This window comes from Antedon mediterranea, chromosome 3, assembly GCF_964355755.1.
Source record: "Antedon mediterranea chromosome 3, ecAntMedi1.1, whole genome shotgun sequence".
In the NCBI taxonomy this organism is placed as follows: Eukaryota; Metazoa; Echinodermata; class Crinoidea; order Comatulida; family Antedonidae; genus Antedon; species Antedon mediterranea.
Genome location: NC_092672.1, coordinates 1,261,886 through 1,277,528, shown reverse-complemented (window position 1 = coordinate 1,277,528; position 15,643 = coordinate 1,261,886). Strand labels below are relative to the sequence as shown.

Genomic DNA, 15,643 nt, shown 5'->3' with positions numbered 1-15,643 from the left:
ACATTTTTTTCACATTAATAATTTTATTTAAAAACTGCATGGGGTGCTTTACAGTATTTTTTCGCTAGAAAAATAAAACAAGTTCTTTTTAAGAAAATTACCTAATAACAGAGGGCGTACTTCCCACAGATTTACCTTCTCACACATAGAGGGCGACAATCGATAAATCGGTTGTTGTTTTCGTTTCGTGTGAATCGTGTCTCTCGTCACATGAACGATGATAAAAATCACAATATTTGACGTATAAGACACTTAAAATCGAGCTTTTTTGTATTGGAAATCATGGACTGGACATAAAATGTCAAAAAAGCGTGTACAACTAAAGGACCGTATACTCGAAAACGTCGCACAAGCGATCAAAGAGGTATTTCAACTGAAATATTTTGACATGAATGGCAAAATGTCAAGAAGCTAGGCCTAGGCTGGCTAGGCTACTAGTAGTTAGCTAGGCGCGCGGCGCTACTGTACTTTCTTCCCTTTTCGTGCTGGTCACACACCATTCTTAACCAGGCCTAGACTAGCGATTCGATTGACCTTGTTCTTGTCCTTGTTAACCTTAGGCTAGGCCTAAATCTTTGCGCTTACCTTCCAGAAAGAAGGTTATGTTTTTATTTATTACAAACAATGAATGACAATCATTGCACAGTATTATGTCATTATTAATTTGTTGACACAAAACAATCATTAAATCAACACACTCTTTGCTGTGCTGTACCTGTCTGTAGGCTATGAGGTCTAACTACTGTAGTAAAGTTAGTAGAGGAATTTCCCAAACACATTCTTTTTTATGACTAGGCCTCAATATAGCAAAAGTATCTTTTAATAAATAATGAATGAATGTAGGCCTAGGGCCTACCTAGGCCTAATTACATTTTTCTGTCATTTTTAAAATTACTAATTTAACAATAAAAACTAAAAATATACCGTCTAGCAGAAACAGGCCTTTTATGAATGGTTTGTAATTACAAGCAAGAATTAAACTAGCCTAGCTAGGCTAGATGGAACTTTTCATAGAAAAAAAAATAATTTTAATAAATAAAACTATTCTTAAAATATTTTATAATTCTTTTACTCATGGAAAAAACGAGTGTTACTTCAATGCAAGTTGCGAATCAGAAAATGCGAGTCAGAAAATGTGAGTTGTGAGTCGAAAAGTGCGAGTTGCGAGTCGGAAAGTGCGAGTTGCGAGTCGGAAAGTACGAGTTGCGAGTCGGAAAGTGCGAGTTGCGAGTCGAAAAGTGTGAGTTGCGAGTCGAAAAGTGCGAGTTGTGAGTCGGAAAGTGTGAGTTGCGAGTCGGAAAATGCGAGTTGCGGGTCGGAAAATGCGAGTTACGAGTCTTAAAACGCATTTTCCGACTCGCAACTTGCATTTTCCGACTCGCAACTCGCATTTTCCTACTTGCAACTCGCAACTCGCAGAAAAGAAACCCTCGGAAAAAACACCTTTAATTTATTTTATGGTGAACAATTATAAATCCAATTTATTTTCATGGACCCGATCGTCTTTCCCTTGTTTTTAGAATGGGCCGGATCGTCTAATTATGTTGGGCCCGATAATCTCTACGATGGGTTCAATTTTCCATGTGCCCGCCCATCTGTTTACCGTAAAGAATTTGCTCCATGGTTAAAATTAAATCAGTATCAATTGATAAGCGTTGCACAAACAAAACCATGTAGGAAATAATGGTTATGTATTTCCTCCACACAAAGCATAATAACATGTGTGATGATGTTGAAGTAGCATTCTGTCTACCAGCATGCTTAGTATTGTAATTAACTAATGAATATTTATGAATTATTTAAATGAGGTTTATTGTTGTTAACACAATGAATGTGTGTGAAATTACTATTCATGTAACAGTATTATTGAGTATTATTGTCCTTGATGTCAATTCAAAATTTAATAGGAATGGAAAAGTGTAAACTCTGTTAGGCCGTCCGCTGCTAGCTAATTAGCAACTATCTTTTCTTTTGTCTTTCTGTACAATATTGTATTTTAAATTTTTTGATAGATTTCCCATGATTTAAAATAAGATAGAGAAACCAATTGTTATACAGTATAAATGGAAAGAAGTAAACTAAAAGTAAAACCAACTTGGTTTATAAAAAAAAAAACAATGAGCAGTTTCAGTTTTAAAACGAATAAAATCAAACCTTTTATAACAGCTGTTAAAAATATTTAATAAATTATTGTATTTGGATTTTTTCAGGTGCAAAAGTTCTACTTCAGTCAAGATTCAGAAGATGTGACGCCAATAACTGACGAGGATAGATCATTCCAAAGATTAGTAGAGCATATTGATCATGCATTTCTACATGGGTTAGTTGAATGTGCATTTATTGTGGGGGTCAATGATGACATGTACTTGTGTTGATTAATCTATATTCTGTTGTCAACTTTTGCGCCCCATACAACATACAGTAAAACATGTTTAATTTTCATGTTAATTTATAACAGTGTAATTATTTTGTTTGATATTTACTTTTAACCTTGAAGGAATTGGGAGAAATAATCCACTGTAACTTGTTATTTTGCTTTGTCATCTTTTGCACCCCATACATTGATTTCTATGTGAATAACTTGTCATACTATTTTGCATTATATTTATTGTTTTGCAGGTTGCGTGTTATTACTGCTGGATACTGGGGGATGGTTCAGAAATTCACACACAAAGACATCATATCGGACATCATGGCCCTGAACCGTCTCGCAACTGATTTTGGACGAGGTACAACAAGTTGTGTTGTAAATAGGGATTTTTGGTTTTGCAACGACTTTTGATCTATGCATTGATGTCACAAAATGTCTAGGAGTAGAGTGAAGAACTATGTTCCAACTTCCCTGCGCACAATCAATTAAAAATCCAACCTTGTTTCTCGGTTGTCACAAATTATATTTATTAATATTTAATAGAGTTAGTTTTAAAATGTGGCTCGTAGAACTGAGATTAAGTTTAGAGTAAGAATAAAGTCTTCTTCCACTGTTCTTTGTATATTATTCAACTATTCGTCCAAAGTTCATGAATTTTAAATAATAGAAATGGATTTTTTAACTTAATTATCAATTTTGTTTTCTTTTAAGGTCGTGCATGGTTGTATCTCTCTCTGAAGGAAACATCATTGGAAAGTTACATCAGGTGTTTACTTGATCATCCTAAACTAGTCCAGTCTTTCTATCATGAGTAAGTTACACCAAGTGTTTACTTGATCACCCTAAACTAGTCCAGTCTTTCTATCATGAGTAAGTTACACCAGGTGTTTACTTGATCACCCTAAACTAGTCCAGTCTCTCTATCATGAGTAAGTTACACCAGGTGTTTACTTGATCACCCTAAACTAGTCCAGTCTTTCTATCATGAGTAAGTTACACTAAGTGTTTACTTGATCACCCTAAACTAGTCCAGTCTTTTTATTATGAGTAAGTTACATCAAGTGTTTACTTGATCACCCTAAACTAGTCCAGTCTTTCTATCATGAGTAAGTTACACCAAGTGTTTACTTGATCACCCTAAACTAGTCCAGTCTTTCTATCATGAGTAAGTTACACCAAGTGTTTACTTGATCATCCTAAACTAGTCCAGTCTTTCTATCATGAGTAAGTCACACCAAGTGTTTACTTGATCATCCTAAACTAGTCCAGTCTTTCTATCATGAGTAAGTTACACCAAGTGTTTACTTGATCACCCTAAACTAGTCCAGTCTTTCTATCATGAGTAAGTTACACCAAGTGTTTACTTGATCACCCTAAACTAGTCCAGTCTTTCTATCATGAGTAAGTTACACCAAGTGTTTACTTGATCACCCTAAACTAGTCCAGTCTTTCTATCATGAGTAAGTTACACCAAGTGTTTACTTGATCACCCTAAACTAGTCCAGTCTTTCTATCATGAGTAAGTTACACCAAGTGTTTACTTAATCACCCTAAACTAGTCCAGTCTTTCTATCATGAGTAAGTTACACCAAGTGTTTACTTGATCACCCTAAACTAGTCCAGTCTTTCTATCATGAGTAAGTTACACCAGGTGTTTACTTGATCACCCTAAACTAGTCCAGTCTTTCTATCATGAGTAAGTTACACCAAGTGTTTACTTGATCACTCTAAATTAGTCCAGTCTTTCTATCATGAGTAAGTTACATCAAGTGTTTACTTGATCACCCTAAACTAGTCCAGTCTTTCTATCATGAGTAAGTTACACCAAGTGTTTACTTGATCACCCTAAATTAGTCCAGTCTTTCTATCATGAGTAAGTTACACCAGGTGTTTACTTGATCACCCTAAATTAGTCCAGTCTTTCTATCATGAGTAAGTTACATCAAGTGTTTACTTGATCACCCTAAACTAGTCCAGTCTTTCTATCATGAGTAAGTCACACCAAGTGTTTACTTGATCATCCTAAACTAGTCCAGTCTTTCTATCATGAGTAAGTTACATCAAGTGTTTACTTGATCACCCTAAACTAGTCCAGTCTTTCTATCATGAGTAAGTTACACCAAGTGTTTACTTGATCACCCTAAACTAGTCCAGTCTTTCTATCATGAGTAAGTTACACCAAGTGTTTACTTGATCACCCTAAACTAGTCCAGTCTTTCTATCATGAGTAAGTTACACCAAGTGTTTACTTGATCACCCTAAATTAGTCCAGTCTTTCTATCATGAGTAAGTTACACCAAGTGTTTACTTGATCACCCTAAACTAGTCCAGTCTTTCTATCATGAGTAAGTTACACCAAGTGTTTACTTGATCACCCTAAATTAGTCCAGTCTTTCTATCATGAGTAAGTTACATCAAGTGTTTACTTGATCACCCTAAACTAGTCCAGTCTTTCTATCATGAGTAAGTTACACCAAGTGTTTACTTGATCACCCTAAATTAGTCCAGTCTTTCTATCATGAGTAAGTTACATCAAGTGTTTACTTGATCACCCTAAACTAGTCCAGTCTTTCTATCATGAGTAAGTTACACCAAGTGTTTACTTGATCACCCTAAATTAGTCCAGTCTTTCTATCATGAGTAAGTTACACCAAGTGTTTACTTGATCACCCTAAATTAGTCCAGTCTTTCTATCATGAGTAAGTTACACCAGGTGTTTACTTGATCACCCTAAACTAGTCTAGTCTTTCTATTAATAATTATGAGATTAATTTGCTTTTTTTGTGGCAGTCTTCCACTCCCCTGAGTTTTTTTCTGTGTTTTAGATGTTTTTTTTTCTTGTCATGTAATGTACATCATGGGTAATTTTGGCCGTGAGGCAACGAGATATGATATTTGTGATATTTATGAAATAAAAGATTAATAATGATGTTTCCATTCCACTGAAAATCTTGTTTTAAAACTTATGCTACAATATGACAGACCTGTGAACATAATATTATAGCAGGGAGTTGCCTGATTTAATTGTAATCTACCTGAGATAAGTACTGACCAATAACTAAAGTAACTCTTAATCATCTAAATAAACAGGATATGCAACTTAACAGATGTTGTTAATAGATGTTCCTTTTGTATGTATGAATGGAAGGAAGGAATATCTATTTACTGCTTGTGTTTATATACTACAGTACTGCTACTCATGGTCAGACCATGGTCAGACCTTCTATAAACAGTCACTGGCCTTGTTCATTGTAGACAAATTAAACAAGATAAGCTATAATAAGTTTCAGCCACAACAAGCATTTGTTCCTGTGTATATGGAAGCATCAGCTGCTCAGAGACCATTCAATCCCAAGGTCTAAGCAGTTTAAGCTACAAAAGGACAATGCAAACATTATTCTACTACCCTTTACAACCTGTAATTATTTAACAACCTTTTTTTACTGTAGTCGGTTCTTAAACTCAGTCTACACTATCAAACTTTATGTGACAAAAAATATGATGTGACCATATATGGACATGATGATGTCATATCACTACCATATTTGGGCATATCACTACCATATTTAGGCAAATCACTAGAATAGTTTGGAATGATCTAATAAAACTGTTTTATTGAGAAAATTACTACATGGTCTGAATACAAGGATTGTATTGTTTACTGTACACATATTTGTTCCATATGTAATGTGTGTACATGGAAAAATAGTTTTCCTCGACAGAAAATATTACGGTAAAACATTCACAATTACATCATACATAGAACGAAATTACAATTAAAAACATTCAAATAATGTACACATGTACTTTAGTTCTAACTTCTAGTATTTTAAAAGTTCACATTTTTCATTATTTGCTATGTTTTTTTTTCAGAGATGCCATCCTGAGAGATAAGCAACGTTTAATCCTACTACAAACGCTTGTGTCAGGCTTAGACTTTGTTCAGTTTGATCCAGAATTAGTAAGTACATCTTCCTGGTTTTAAAGTACTTTAAATGTCATTCATCTGTTCTCAAATTTAAAGTAAATCTTACTAATTAAGAATGATATTTGTGTGGTTCTCTAATGCGTGGATGCAACGCTAGGACTTAACGCAACACAAAGTGATTGATCAATCACAAGCAATGGGTTATTCAAATAGTTGTGTGTGATTTGCCAACTCGCTTGCGTTACAACTACGTCCTTGTTTTGCGTCCTAGTGGAAACCACGCTTAAACCATCTAAACAGTGTAGCAGCAATGTGCATGTAAATTGGAGAAGTTTAATGTTTAATTACAAATTTCATTTATGAAAACACCAGATGCGTAATAAAATTTCCTAAACACATGACTTTAAAAAATATATTTTAATCATATTTTAAATCAATAAAGGATAAACCACTGTTTGTTTAGAATCAAATTCTTCATTCAATAATTTAATTATAGGTATTAATTATAAATCTAATAAAATAAATATTAAAATCTATGCAAATTTTTCCAATAATGATTGGAAAAGTCTTGTTGAGTGTGCTATGTCACAAGACGTTCAGCGTTTGTGATAATGTAATGAATTAACCTATTTTATGATGAATTGTAATAACTGATCCAGTGTACGTGGTTTGCTTTTCTCTAGAACAATGCTTACTTGGATTTGGTTAGTCACATGCCACGCTCCGCAACTAAATTAGATGAGGAAAAAGAAGACAATTATTTTAACTATGATACCGCTTCGATCGGAAGTAGTGAATCCGCGTGTGCTACAAACAGTCCAATAGAATCCAGAGTAAGAACAAACTCACAGTGTATAGAATGCAGCGGAGAAACTATTGTTTACGGAGATGATGATGTGGAGACGGATGGTGGAATGACAGAAGAAAAATCAATTAATCAAGAATTGTTAAGAAGTTCTTCTTTAAGTGATGGAGAATGTAATGTAAAAACTGTAGAAATTACATCAAATCTATGTGAATATGACCAGAACCATGCAATAGACACACAACCAATTGAAGTACTAACACAGTCTTTAAATATTTCAAAGGAGGAGCCATTTAAACCAGTTGATAACCCAATACAGTGTTTAGATGCATTATCAGAGAAAAATGATTTACCGGTTGAAGTGTCAAATATATCAAAAGGAGTTGATAAACCAACACAGTGTTTAGATGCCTTATTAGAAAAAAATGATTTTTCCGTTGACGTCTTGGATATCTCAAAAGAGAAACCGTTGAGAAGGGTTTTCAGAGAGGAATCTATTACAGATGATCTCAACGAAAGTCTAGAAGTTATTCATATTTTTCAGAAAAAAAGTAAAAAAGGGAAGCGTAAGAAAAGAAGAGCATCTAAGACTCCTTCCAACAAAGAGACTGTGAGCTTAAACTCTGAAGATGGTACTGTTAGTATCACCAGTGAAGAGAGCTGGTCCAGCACTCCAATGTCTTTCAGTGACAATGTCAGTTTTTCATCATTAGGAGATTCTATACGTGCGGATGATCATTTAAACAGTCCATTTATTCGTAGTGAAAATCCTTCACCCAGCCAATTATCTTTCACAAGAGATAATAATATATTAGCAGGACACTTAAATTCACCAGTAATCATGACAGTAGAAACAAAGGAGAAATCATTTAGTACAGACTTTACAGATTGCAATAATCCTGAGCTTCCCAGGAGATTCAGCACAGAACAAATTAAAGCTGATGAAACAAATAATTTATTAGAAAAAAATGTTAAAAAAGATAATAAAATATCAGATGGGGATCACATGCTAGTGGATGGTAGTCACATGCTGGTAGATGGTGGTCATATGCTGGCAGATTGTACAATTAATAACATAAAGACTGAAACAGATGACAGGTTGCAAGATGAAAATTCCCAACCACAAAGAGCAGATACATCATTCAAGCATCTTGTCGAAACATCATTGCAACAGGATGTTGATAAAAGTCTTCAAGATGGCAGTTATGAAAGCCTCTTTTCAAGTCCAGTTCATCAGAAGTTTGATGAAACTGATAAGCCTTCTTTGAAGTCATCTGAGAGCGTTGGTTCAAGTCCAGAACAATCTTCTCCTTCTCAGAGCTTCTCTGATAGGGAGTCTTTACAGGAATCCAGAACAAGTGTTGGCAATGGATCCAGTGTGATGGAACCGAGTGAGTGTGGAGAATTGAATCAGGATTCTGTCAGTGCATCAGGTGCAGCATCAGTTACCATCAGCATGCAGCCTGAACCAGACATTGAAATGAAGTAAGTTGATGGAATAGCATTCACTAGATAATCGTCAAATTGTTTTGTTGTTTTTAGTTTCAAGTTTAGTTTTTTTTCATGGTTTTCAGAAGTGCCTTGAGCACTTTGTGGATATGTGCGCCTTTTAAATCTTATTATTTTATTGTATCTTTTACTAGAGAAAAAAAATTAGGGAACTTTTGATTTACGTTAGACCTATCATAAAACCTTGAAAAGAAGCACCCGTCTTTGATTTTATTTAATTATTTCAGACTTGACAACAACAGAAAGCTATTTCTTATGCTTGAGATATTCAAGAATGAAAGTGAAGAGTTTAGGAAGGTGAGTACAAGTTTGTATTTTCCATAGTAAAACAAATTTTATAAAATGATGTCATGAAATAATGATATAAAGCTTGCTCTGTTTGTCACATAAAAATCCTACCAGACTGAAAAGTAATTGGGTTTGGGTATAAGGATTTAATTTGTGTGTTTCTCTTGTGTGTAATTTCATATTATGGATCATGTCAAATTATTTCCTGCAGTTACTACATTTTAACCTCTTCATGCAATTATTTAGCAAGCATTTTTTTACACATTTTTGGACAATCATACAAAATGTTTGTACAGGAATTGCTTTATTTTTTTTACAATACATAATTACTCCTGTAACTACAGTAAAGTAGTTTTGACATGATCCCTTTGCTAGAATGTGTGTTTTTAATGCAAAGAAAATAAAAATAAAAATAAAAAGTTGATAATGATCTTTTTTATCGTCTTAGATGTTTCACCTCACTACGGGTCATTCTGAGGGCGACATTCAACCAGTCTTTCTTCTACTCACGGACCAAGCTTTGTACTTATTAAGAAAGGGTAAGAATTGCGATGACCTATAACCTATGACCTGGTTAAGCGAGGAAGACTTGCCTTACAAAGCTTGAAAATATTGACAAATTATTTAGATGATATTTAGGTGATTGTTTTTTTTAGGAGACTCAGACTTGTCGTATTCTGTGGAATCAAGAATTCAATACAATGATTTAGATTATATATCGGTAAGTTTATTACTACCCCAAATTAAATTCCAAAACTAAAAACTTGAACAAAAATTAAATTATTTTATTTATATAAACAATTCATTCAAATTTAATTATTTTTTTTAGGTGAGTTTGAATTACCAGATAATTCAGCTGGTCTGTGTGAATAGAAGGAAGCAATACTGGCTGTCAAATGGATGTGAATCAAGCACTAAGTAATCACTCTTTATTTTAATTCTATAAATAGATAAATATGTACCATGTCCCGTATACCAGGCTCAGCCTATATATTGTGCAATGGCTACACCTATTACACTGAAACTTAGTTGGGTGACACCTTAACATGTACTCTTGGTTAGTTTGATGCATGCATTCTTCTTTATAGAGTCATTTTAGTCTATGCTGACTAAAAATAATGACTCTGTATGTATACATTTATTTTTCTATTTCTTTTTCAGATATTTTTTAGATGAACTTAAGCAAATCATGAAAGGAGGAAGTCGGACAAAGGGTTTACCGAGTGTTCTGACGGATGCTACCACGCAGAAGATTACACTTTGCAAGTTTGTTGCGCAACAATCAGATTGTGACGTAAATAATCTCATATTATATCTTTTAATTTTATATGGTAAACTCCACTATTTGTTGTGTGTTTATTTTCTCTCAAGTTGTTCCTTTTTGCTGTCTAGGTTTGTTTGGTTCTAGAAATACCTTATAGATTAAAAATGTTATAAAAGAAGTTTAGAATTAACTATCAAGCTGTCATAGGAAATAAATTTTAATAACAGGTTGTAGATGTTCAAATCCTCCTTTACTCATTGGTCCACTGGGAAGACTTGACCAATTCTCTTGCGGCTGCTGACCTACAGCTATACCGGTCACCTGTGGTCAAGGAGGGCAAGCTGGACTGTAAGGTTCCAAGTTCCAAATTGTTCTACGCTTACTGGAAGCCTTGTTATTGTCTGCTCAAGCATGATACGTTTCATAAGTTTGCTCAGAAAGGTAGTGATGAGCCTGAGTTGTCTGTGCAATTAAGGTAAGCTGCAAATTACTGTATTGGCTGCAAATTACTGTATTGGTTAAAAATTACTGTATTGGCTGCAAATTACTGTATTGGTTAAAAATTACTGTATTGGCTGCAAATTACTGTATTGGCTACAAATTACTGTATTGGTTGCAAATTACGATATTGGTTGCAAATTACTGTATTGGTTGCAAATTACTGTATTGGCTGCAAATTACTGTATTGGTTGCAAATTACTGTATTGGCTACAAATTGCTGTATTGGCTGTAAATTACTATACTGTATTGGTTGCAACTATTGTCAAAAACCCATTTGATATTAACATGAACATTGTTGCATAACTTTGACACTGTATGAGTACCAATTATAATGTGTTTTCTAAAATATAAAATATTGGTATCATCAATGTTTAGGTCAAATCGTTTTGGCGGATGTCGTCGAGTGCGTAATGGAGATCGACCATATGCCTTTGAACTCATTCTGGATGATGGCTCGTCACTGCAAGTTGCCTGCGAAAATGAAATGGAAGTCTCTGATTGGCTACAAGCCATCTGCACTATAGTTGCACAAAGTGTACGTATACATATATATATATATACTGTTGAATATTATATATTGGTACAATACAATATTTAAAAAAGAGAAATTCACATAAATTTTTTTTTTTTTTAAAAGAAAGAAGATTTAATAAAAATTATTCTTATTCTATTATTATTAATGAAGAAACTACCGGTAATAGTAGATTTTCAAGAAGAAAAATCCATGGAGAAAAAAAAAATAAATAAAAAAACTTTTATAATGAAAATAAAATAATGTATCCATCACAACTTTTAATGTTCACAGATGACGTCTAAAATTGAGGGTAACGCACCTTCTCCCTGCCAGCCTTGTTGTCTAGTCGTGTCGGATACCAAGTTGTTTCTTTGTCACGAAGACTGTCAAACGCAATTCTATCGTATTCTTGGTAGCTGTAATATATGTGACATCACCAGTCTACAGATGGACTACGCACTACAGTCTTATTCAATAGTTGTAAGTATTATATAATAGTTATGTTACATGTTGATTTATTTTGACTATGTTTTGCATGGTGCATCCAGCTGAAGCTGACCATTAGGACAGTACACACACTGACAAGACAATGTCACTGACAATATAACAGTATAATATATTTATATCATAATATTGATTAATGCAATGATAGATTTATAAGCAAAATACTGAGAAAATGACAATGCTGTGGGTATCAGTGGCTAGATATCAATGGAGATACAAAATGACAATGTTGTGGGTACCAGTGACTAGATATCAATGGAGATACAAAATGACAATGCTGTGGGTATCAGTGGCTGGATCTCAATGGAGATACAAAATGACAATGCTGTGGGTATCAGTGGCAAGATATCAATGGAGATACAAATAAAATAAGCAACAAACTAGATCAAAACGATAAAGTAAAAAAAGCAAGAAACCTTCCGAAAACACTATACCATTATCTTATTCAATAGTTATAGTTTAATAGTATAGTTAATTTAATGTATATTACTGAAGTAAAACAATGAATCTACTGCAGTATTAATATTAATCTTGTAAATTTTTTGCTAGAAATTTAATGACGGTGAGGGGGACAATCCATGGGTGTTTTATTTCATGAGCGCAGCCGAGAAACAGAAGTTTGAACTTGCGGTCAGTGATGCGTGGCAGAAATCAAAACAGGTTTGTACACGTTTTTTGTCAACTTGTTCTTGAGGTTCATTTTGTAATGTTAAGATCCTCTTCTAAATCTTTGTCCACATTGCAATATGCCCATATATGGATACGATGATGTCATATCACTACCATATTTAAGCATATCACCACCATATTTGGGCACATCACACTTTTTTGGTCAAACTAGTTTGATAGTGTAGACAGAGCTTTACATAGAGATGTGTATTTCTAATTACAACAGTAAGATGTGCATTGTTTATCTGTAGGTAGGCTATACAGAAATCATGAATTGATCAGTTGTAGGTTAATTCTTACATCATACTTCATGTAATTCAATAGAAAAATGTAACAAAATGATCAGTTTATGTTTTCTGTATTGCTTACCTACAAAAAGAATATATTTCATCATGATGCAATGATTGAAAGAATATAATTTGGTTTCAAACTAATTTTTTTTTATTTACAAAATTGTGATTGTATTAAACATGTTTGTATTTGTTTTTCTGTTTGTATTTTTTTTTCTTTTTGTTTTTTTTTTTTGTTTTTTTTTATTTAATGCATTTTATGTAAAATTCGCTATTTTACAATACATCCATATTTTATATCTGCTATTCTTCTAAGCCTGTTTTATCATCTGAGCATGCTGAAATCAAGATGTCTATATAACCACTTAGGCTTCTGTCTTAAGACACTAAAGTTTGTGCTTAATAAAGTAATATCTATAGGTGCATTAACAGCTTCTGATTGGTCAGTGCTTGCTGGATCCATATCACTATATCCATATATATCGAATGTTGATCTTGTCATCTACTCTGCTTTTAAGTTTGTGTCTTAAGTTTCTATCTGCTTGTAGACCTAATTCATTTTCTATGCATATAACAAGATTACATATAAATTTGGTGGATCCATTTATTTAAGTAAGGGATTAACTTCTTATCCTAAACAAATATTGCATGCTTTAGATTCTAGCCTTTGTTTTCAAAATAGATACAGAAACAGACTTACGACATAATTTGTTTTCATATGTTACTGGTTTCCATTTAAAAAAAAAAAATATGTTGACAATAATTTAGGTTTATTACATTTGCAGTAAAAAATTATACCATTTTGATAATTAAATTGATACCTTGGTAATAATATTTTTAAGCAACAATAACATAACCAAGAAACTAGAAATTTAAGAACATTAGGTTTAAGTTCAGAACCATTTTTTAGGCTGTCAACCTCATCCCACTTTCCCCCAATTTTAAAAGACTAGATCACCACTGTACCTATAACATTCATATTGAACTTGTTACAGTCTGTACCTATCAACAAGACTCGTATTATTTTTAACTACACTTTTTTCAGGCTGTTTTGCCTATTAAACCCATTGATGAAGAAAAAGTCAAACAACGTTGTCAGGAATGCTTTTTATTAATCCAGTCGTCATGGCAACGAAGCGATAGTTTACTCCGGGGAAGAGTGGGTGGTAATATATGGTGAAGAAACAAGAAATGAGGTATAGTCTTCTTTTTTTGTTACTTATTGATTTTATCTTATGCATATTATACATCAACAATATGTTACATTTTGATTTTTTAAAACATATTATCGATTTTATTCATCTGCACATTAACAGACAAATTATAGCACTTAACATTGTGTGTTGTGATTTTATGCATAATGTTGAATACCTTTTGAATAAATTATATCTACAAATGCAGACGTCCGTTGCATCTAGAATCTTCAAAATTTCTGTCTCTTAGAAATGAACATGTTGCAATTATTAAAAGATTTAATGCCTAATTGTGAAAACCAAAATCGTATTAAACAGAAAATTAATAATTATTCATTAATTATGATACAAATAATGAATGTTTATGAGTGGAATGGTACATAAGGCCATGAGGTGAATAGTGTTATATTTAAACAAGGCAAAATATAACTACTGTAATATTAATTATGACAACGACCATACAATCCTAGGTCTAGTTAGGCTTACGTGACCCACAATCATCCAATCAAACAATCCTAGGCCTAGTTAGGCTTACGTGACCCACAATCATCCAATCAAATGACTGGAATTTATGTAGGTGTTATAAAATATTTATTAGAACATACAGTACTTTTTTCTATTATCAAATATTTACTAGGTTTCCACAATAATTTGAAGAATGTATTGAATTTTGTTTTTCTTTCCATTTTTTAGTAAATGCAAACAATGCACAGAGTACTGAGTAATGATGAGGGAATCCTGCATATTATACAACACACCTTTTTACATACATCACTGTGTAGTACAGCTAAGGATTGTTATTTATAATTTATAATAGGTGCTATATTTAAATCATGCCTTCTCATTACCAAATATTGCTCTTTTTGTGGCAATAAGATGTCTAGACTAGAACGTTTAAAGGATTATCAAGAATAATTATTTAATTTTTTCTGTGTATATAACTCTCGGCGTCGGTTGCATCAGCAAGATTTACCTGAATGAATAGCTTCCAACTGGCGTTTAGCTCTGTCTGCACTATCAAACTTTATATGACAAAAAAAATGTGATGTGCCCATATAGGGACATGATGATGTCATATCACTACCATATTTAAGCATATCACTACTATATTTAGGAATATCACTACCATATTTGGGCACGTAACATTTTTTGTTAAACTAGTTTGATTGTTTAGACAGAGCTTTAGAAAATGGTGAAAATGTAACGAACACTTGTCTAGTGTTGGTAGGCTAGGCCTAGCCACTAGAAACATTAAACAAGAGAAAGTATAAAAAATATATATGTTGTAAATTTGATTTATTTTTGGATAATCTTACAGTATACCACTATTATGATATGGTTAGGTACAGTGCATAATTGTTGATTTCTAAATTATTGAGAACACTGCCCTCAACACCTGCCTTATGTTAGTAATTCTATGATATCAAATGAAACTAAAACACTAATTTCATGGATACTGTTAGCATTTTGTGTTATTTACATCGTAGTAACAGTCATCAGACAGTATGATATATTTATTTCTTGTATAAAATTACCAAAAAATCCCTGTACAGGGATTTGTTCAAAAATGGCCAAGATATCAAGTTTTATAAATTCAATTTATATGCGATAATATTGCTATATATGATCATATATTACATTAACATCAGTTTATAGTGCCATAGAAACCAGTTTTGTCGAAAAATAAAAGGGTGCCATTTTGCCCTTTTTGAATAAATCCATGTACTATAGTGCAGGGATTTTTTATAGTACAGGGATTTTTTCAAAAAAATTGCCAATTTTCGACCTTTTAATTTTTCGATAAAAC

At 33.0% G+C, this 15,643-nt stretch overlaps 1 protein-coding gene across 2 annotated transcripts; it reads left to right on the top strand.

The window, feature by feature from the left end:
• The first annotated feature begins 194 nt into the window (after positions 1–194).
• Positions 195–15,115, top strand: LOC140044438 (pleckstrin homology domain-containing family M member 2-like). 2 transcript variants are annotated; one of them, XM_072088949.1, is made up of 18 exons: positions 195–364; positions 2,211–2,320; positions 2,620–2,729; positions 3,083–3,137; positions 4,023–4,067; positions 6,245–6,332; positions 6,983–8,589; positions 8,841–8,910; positions 9,350–9,440; positions 9,558–9,622; positions 9,731–9,819; positions 10,063–10,195; positions 10,393–10,640; positions 11,042–11,201; positions 11,472–11,660; positions 12,234–12,344; positions 13,689–13,839; positions 14,530–15,115. In XM_072088949.1, exons 1-17 carry the CDS (start codon positions 299–301, stop codon positions 13,821–13,823), a joined length of 3,372 nt encoding a protein of 1,123 aa, XP_071945050.1. In that variant the 5' UTR covers positions 195–298; the 3' UTR covers positions 13,824–13,839; positions 14,530–15,115. The 2 variants fall into 2 exon arrangements, with proteins under 2 accessions (XP_071945050.1, XP_071945049.1); XM_072088948.1 differs by lacking the exon at positions 4,023–4,067 and having other exon boundaries at positions 3,083–3,182.
• Positions 15,116–15,643: the final 528 nt, after the last annotated feature.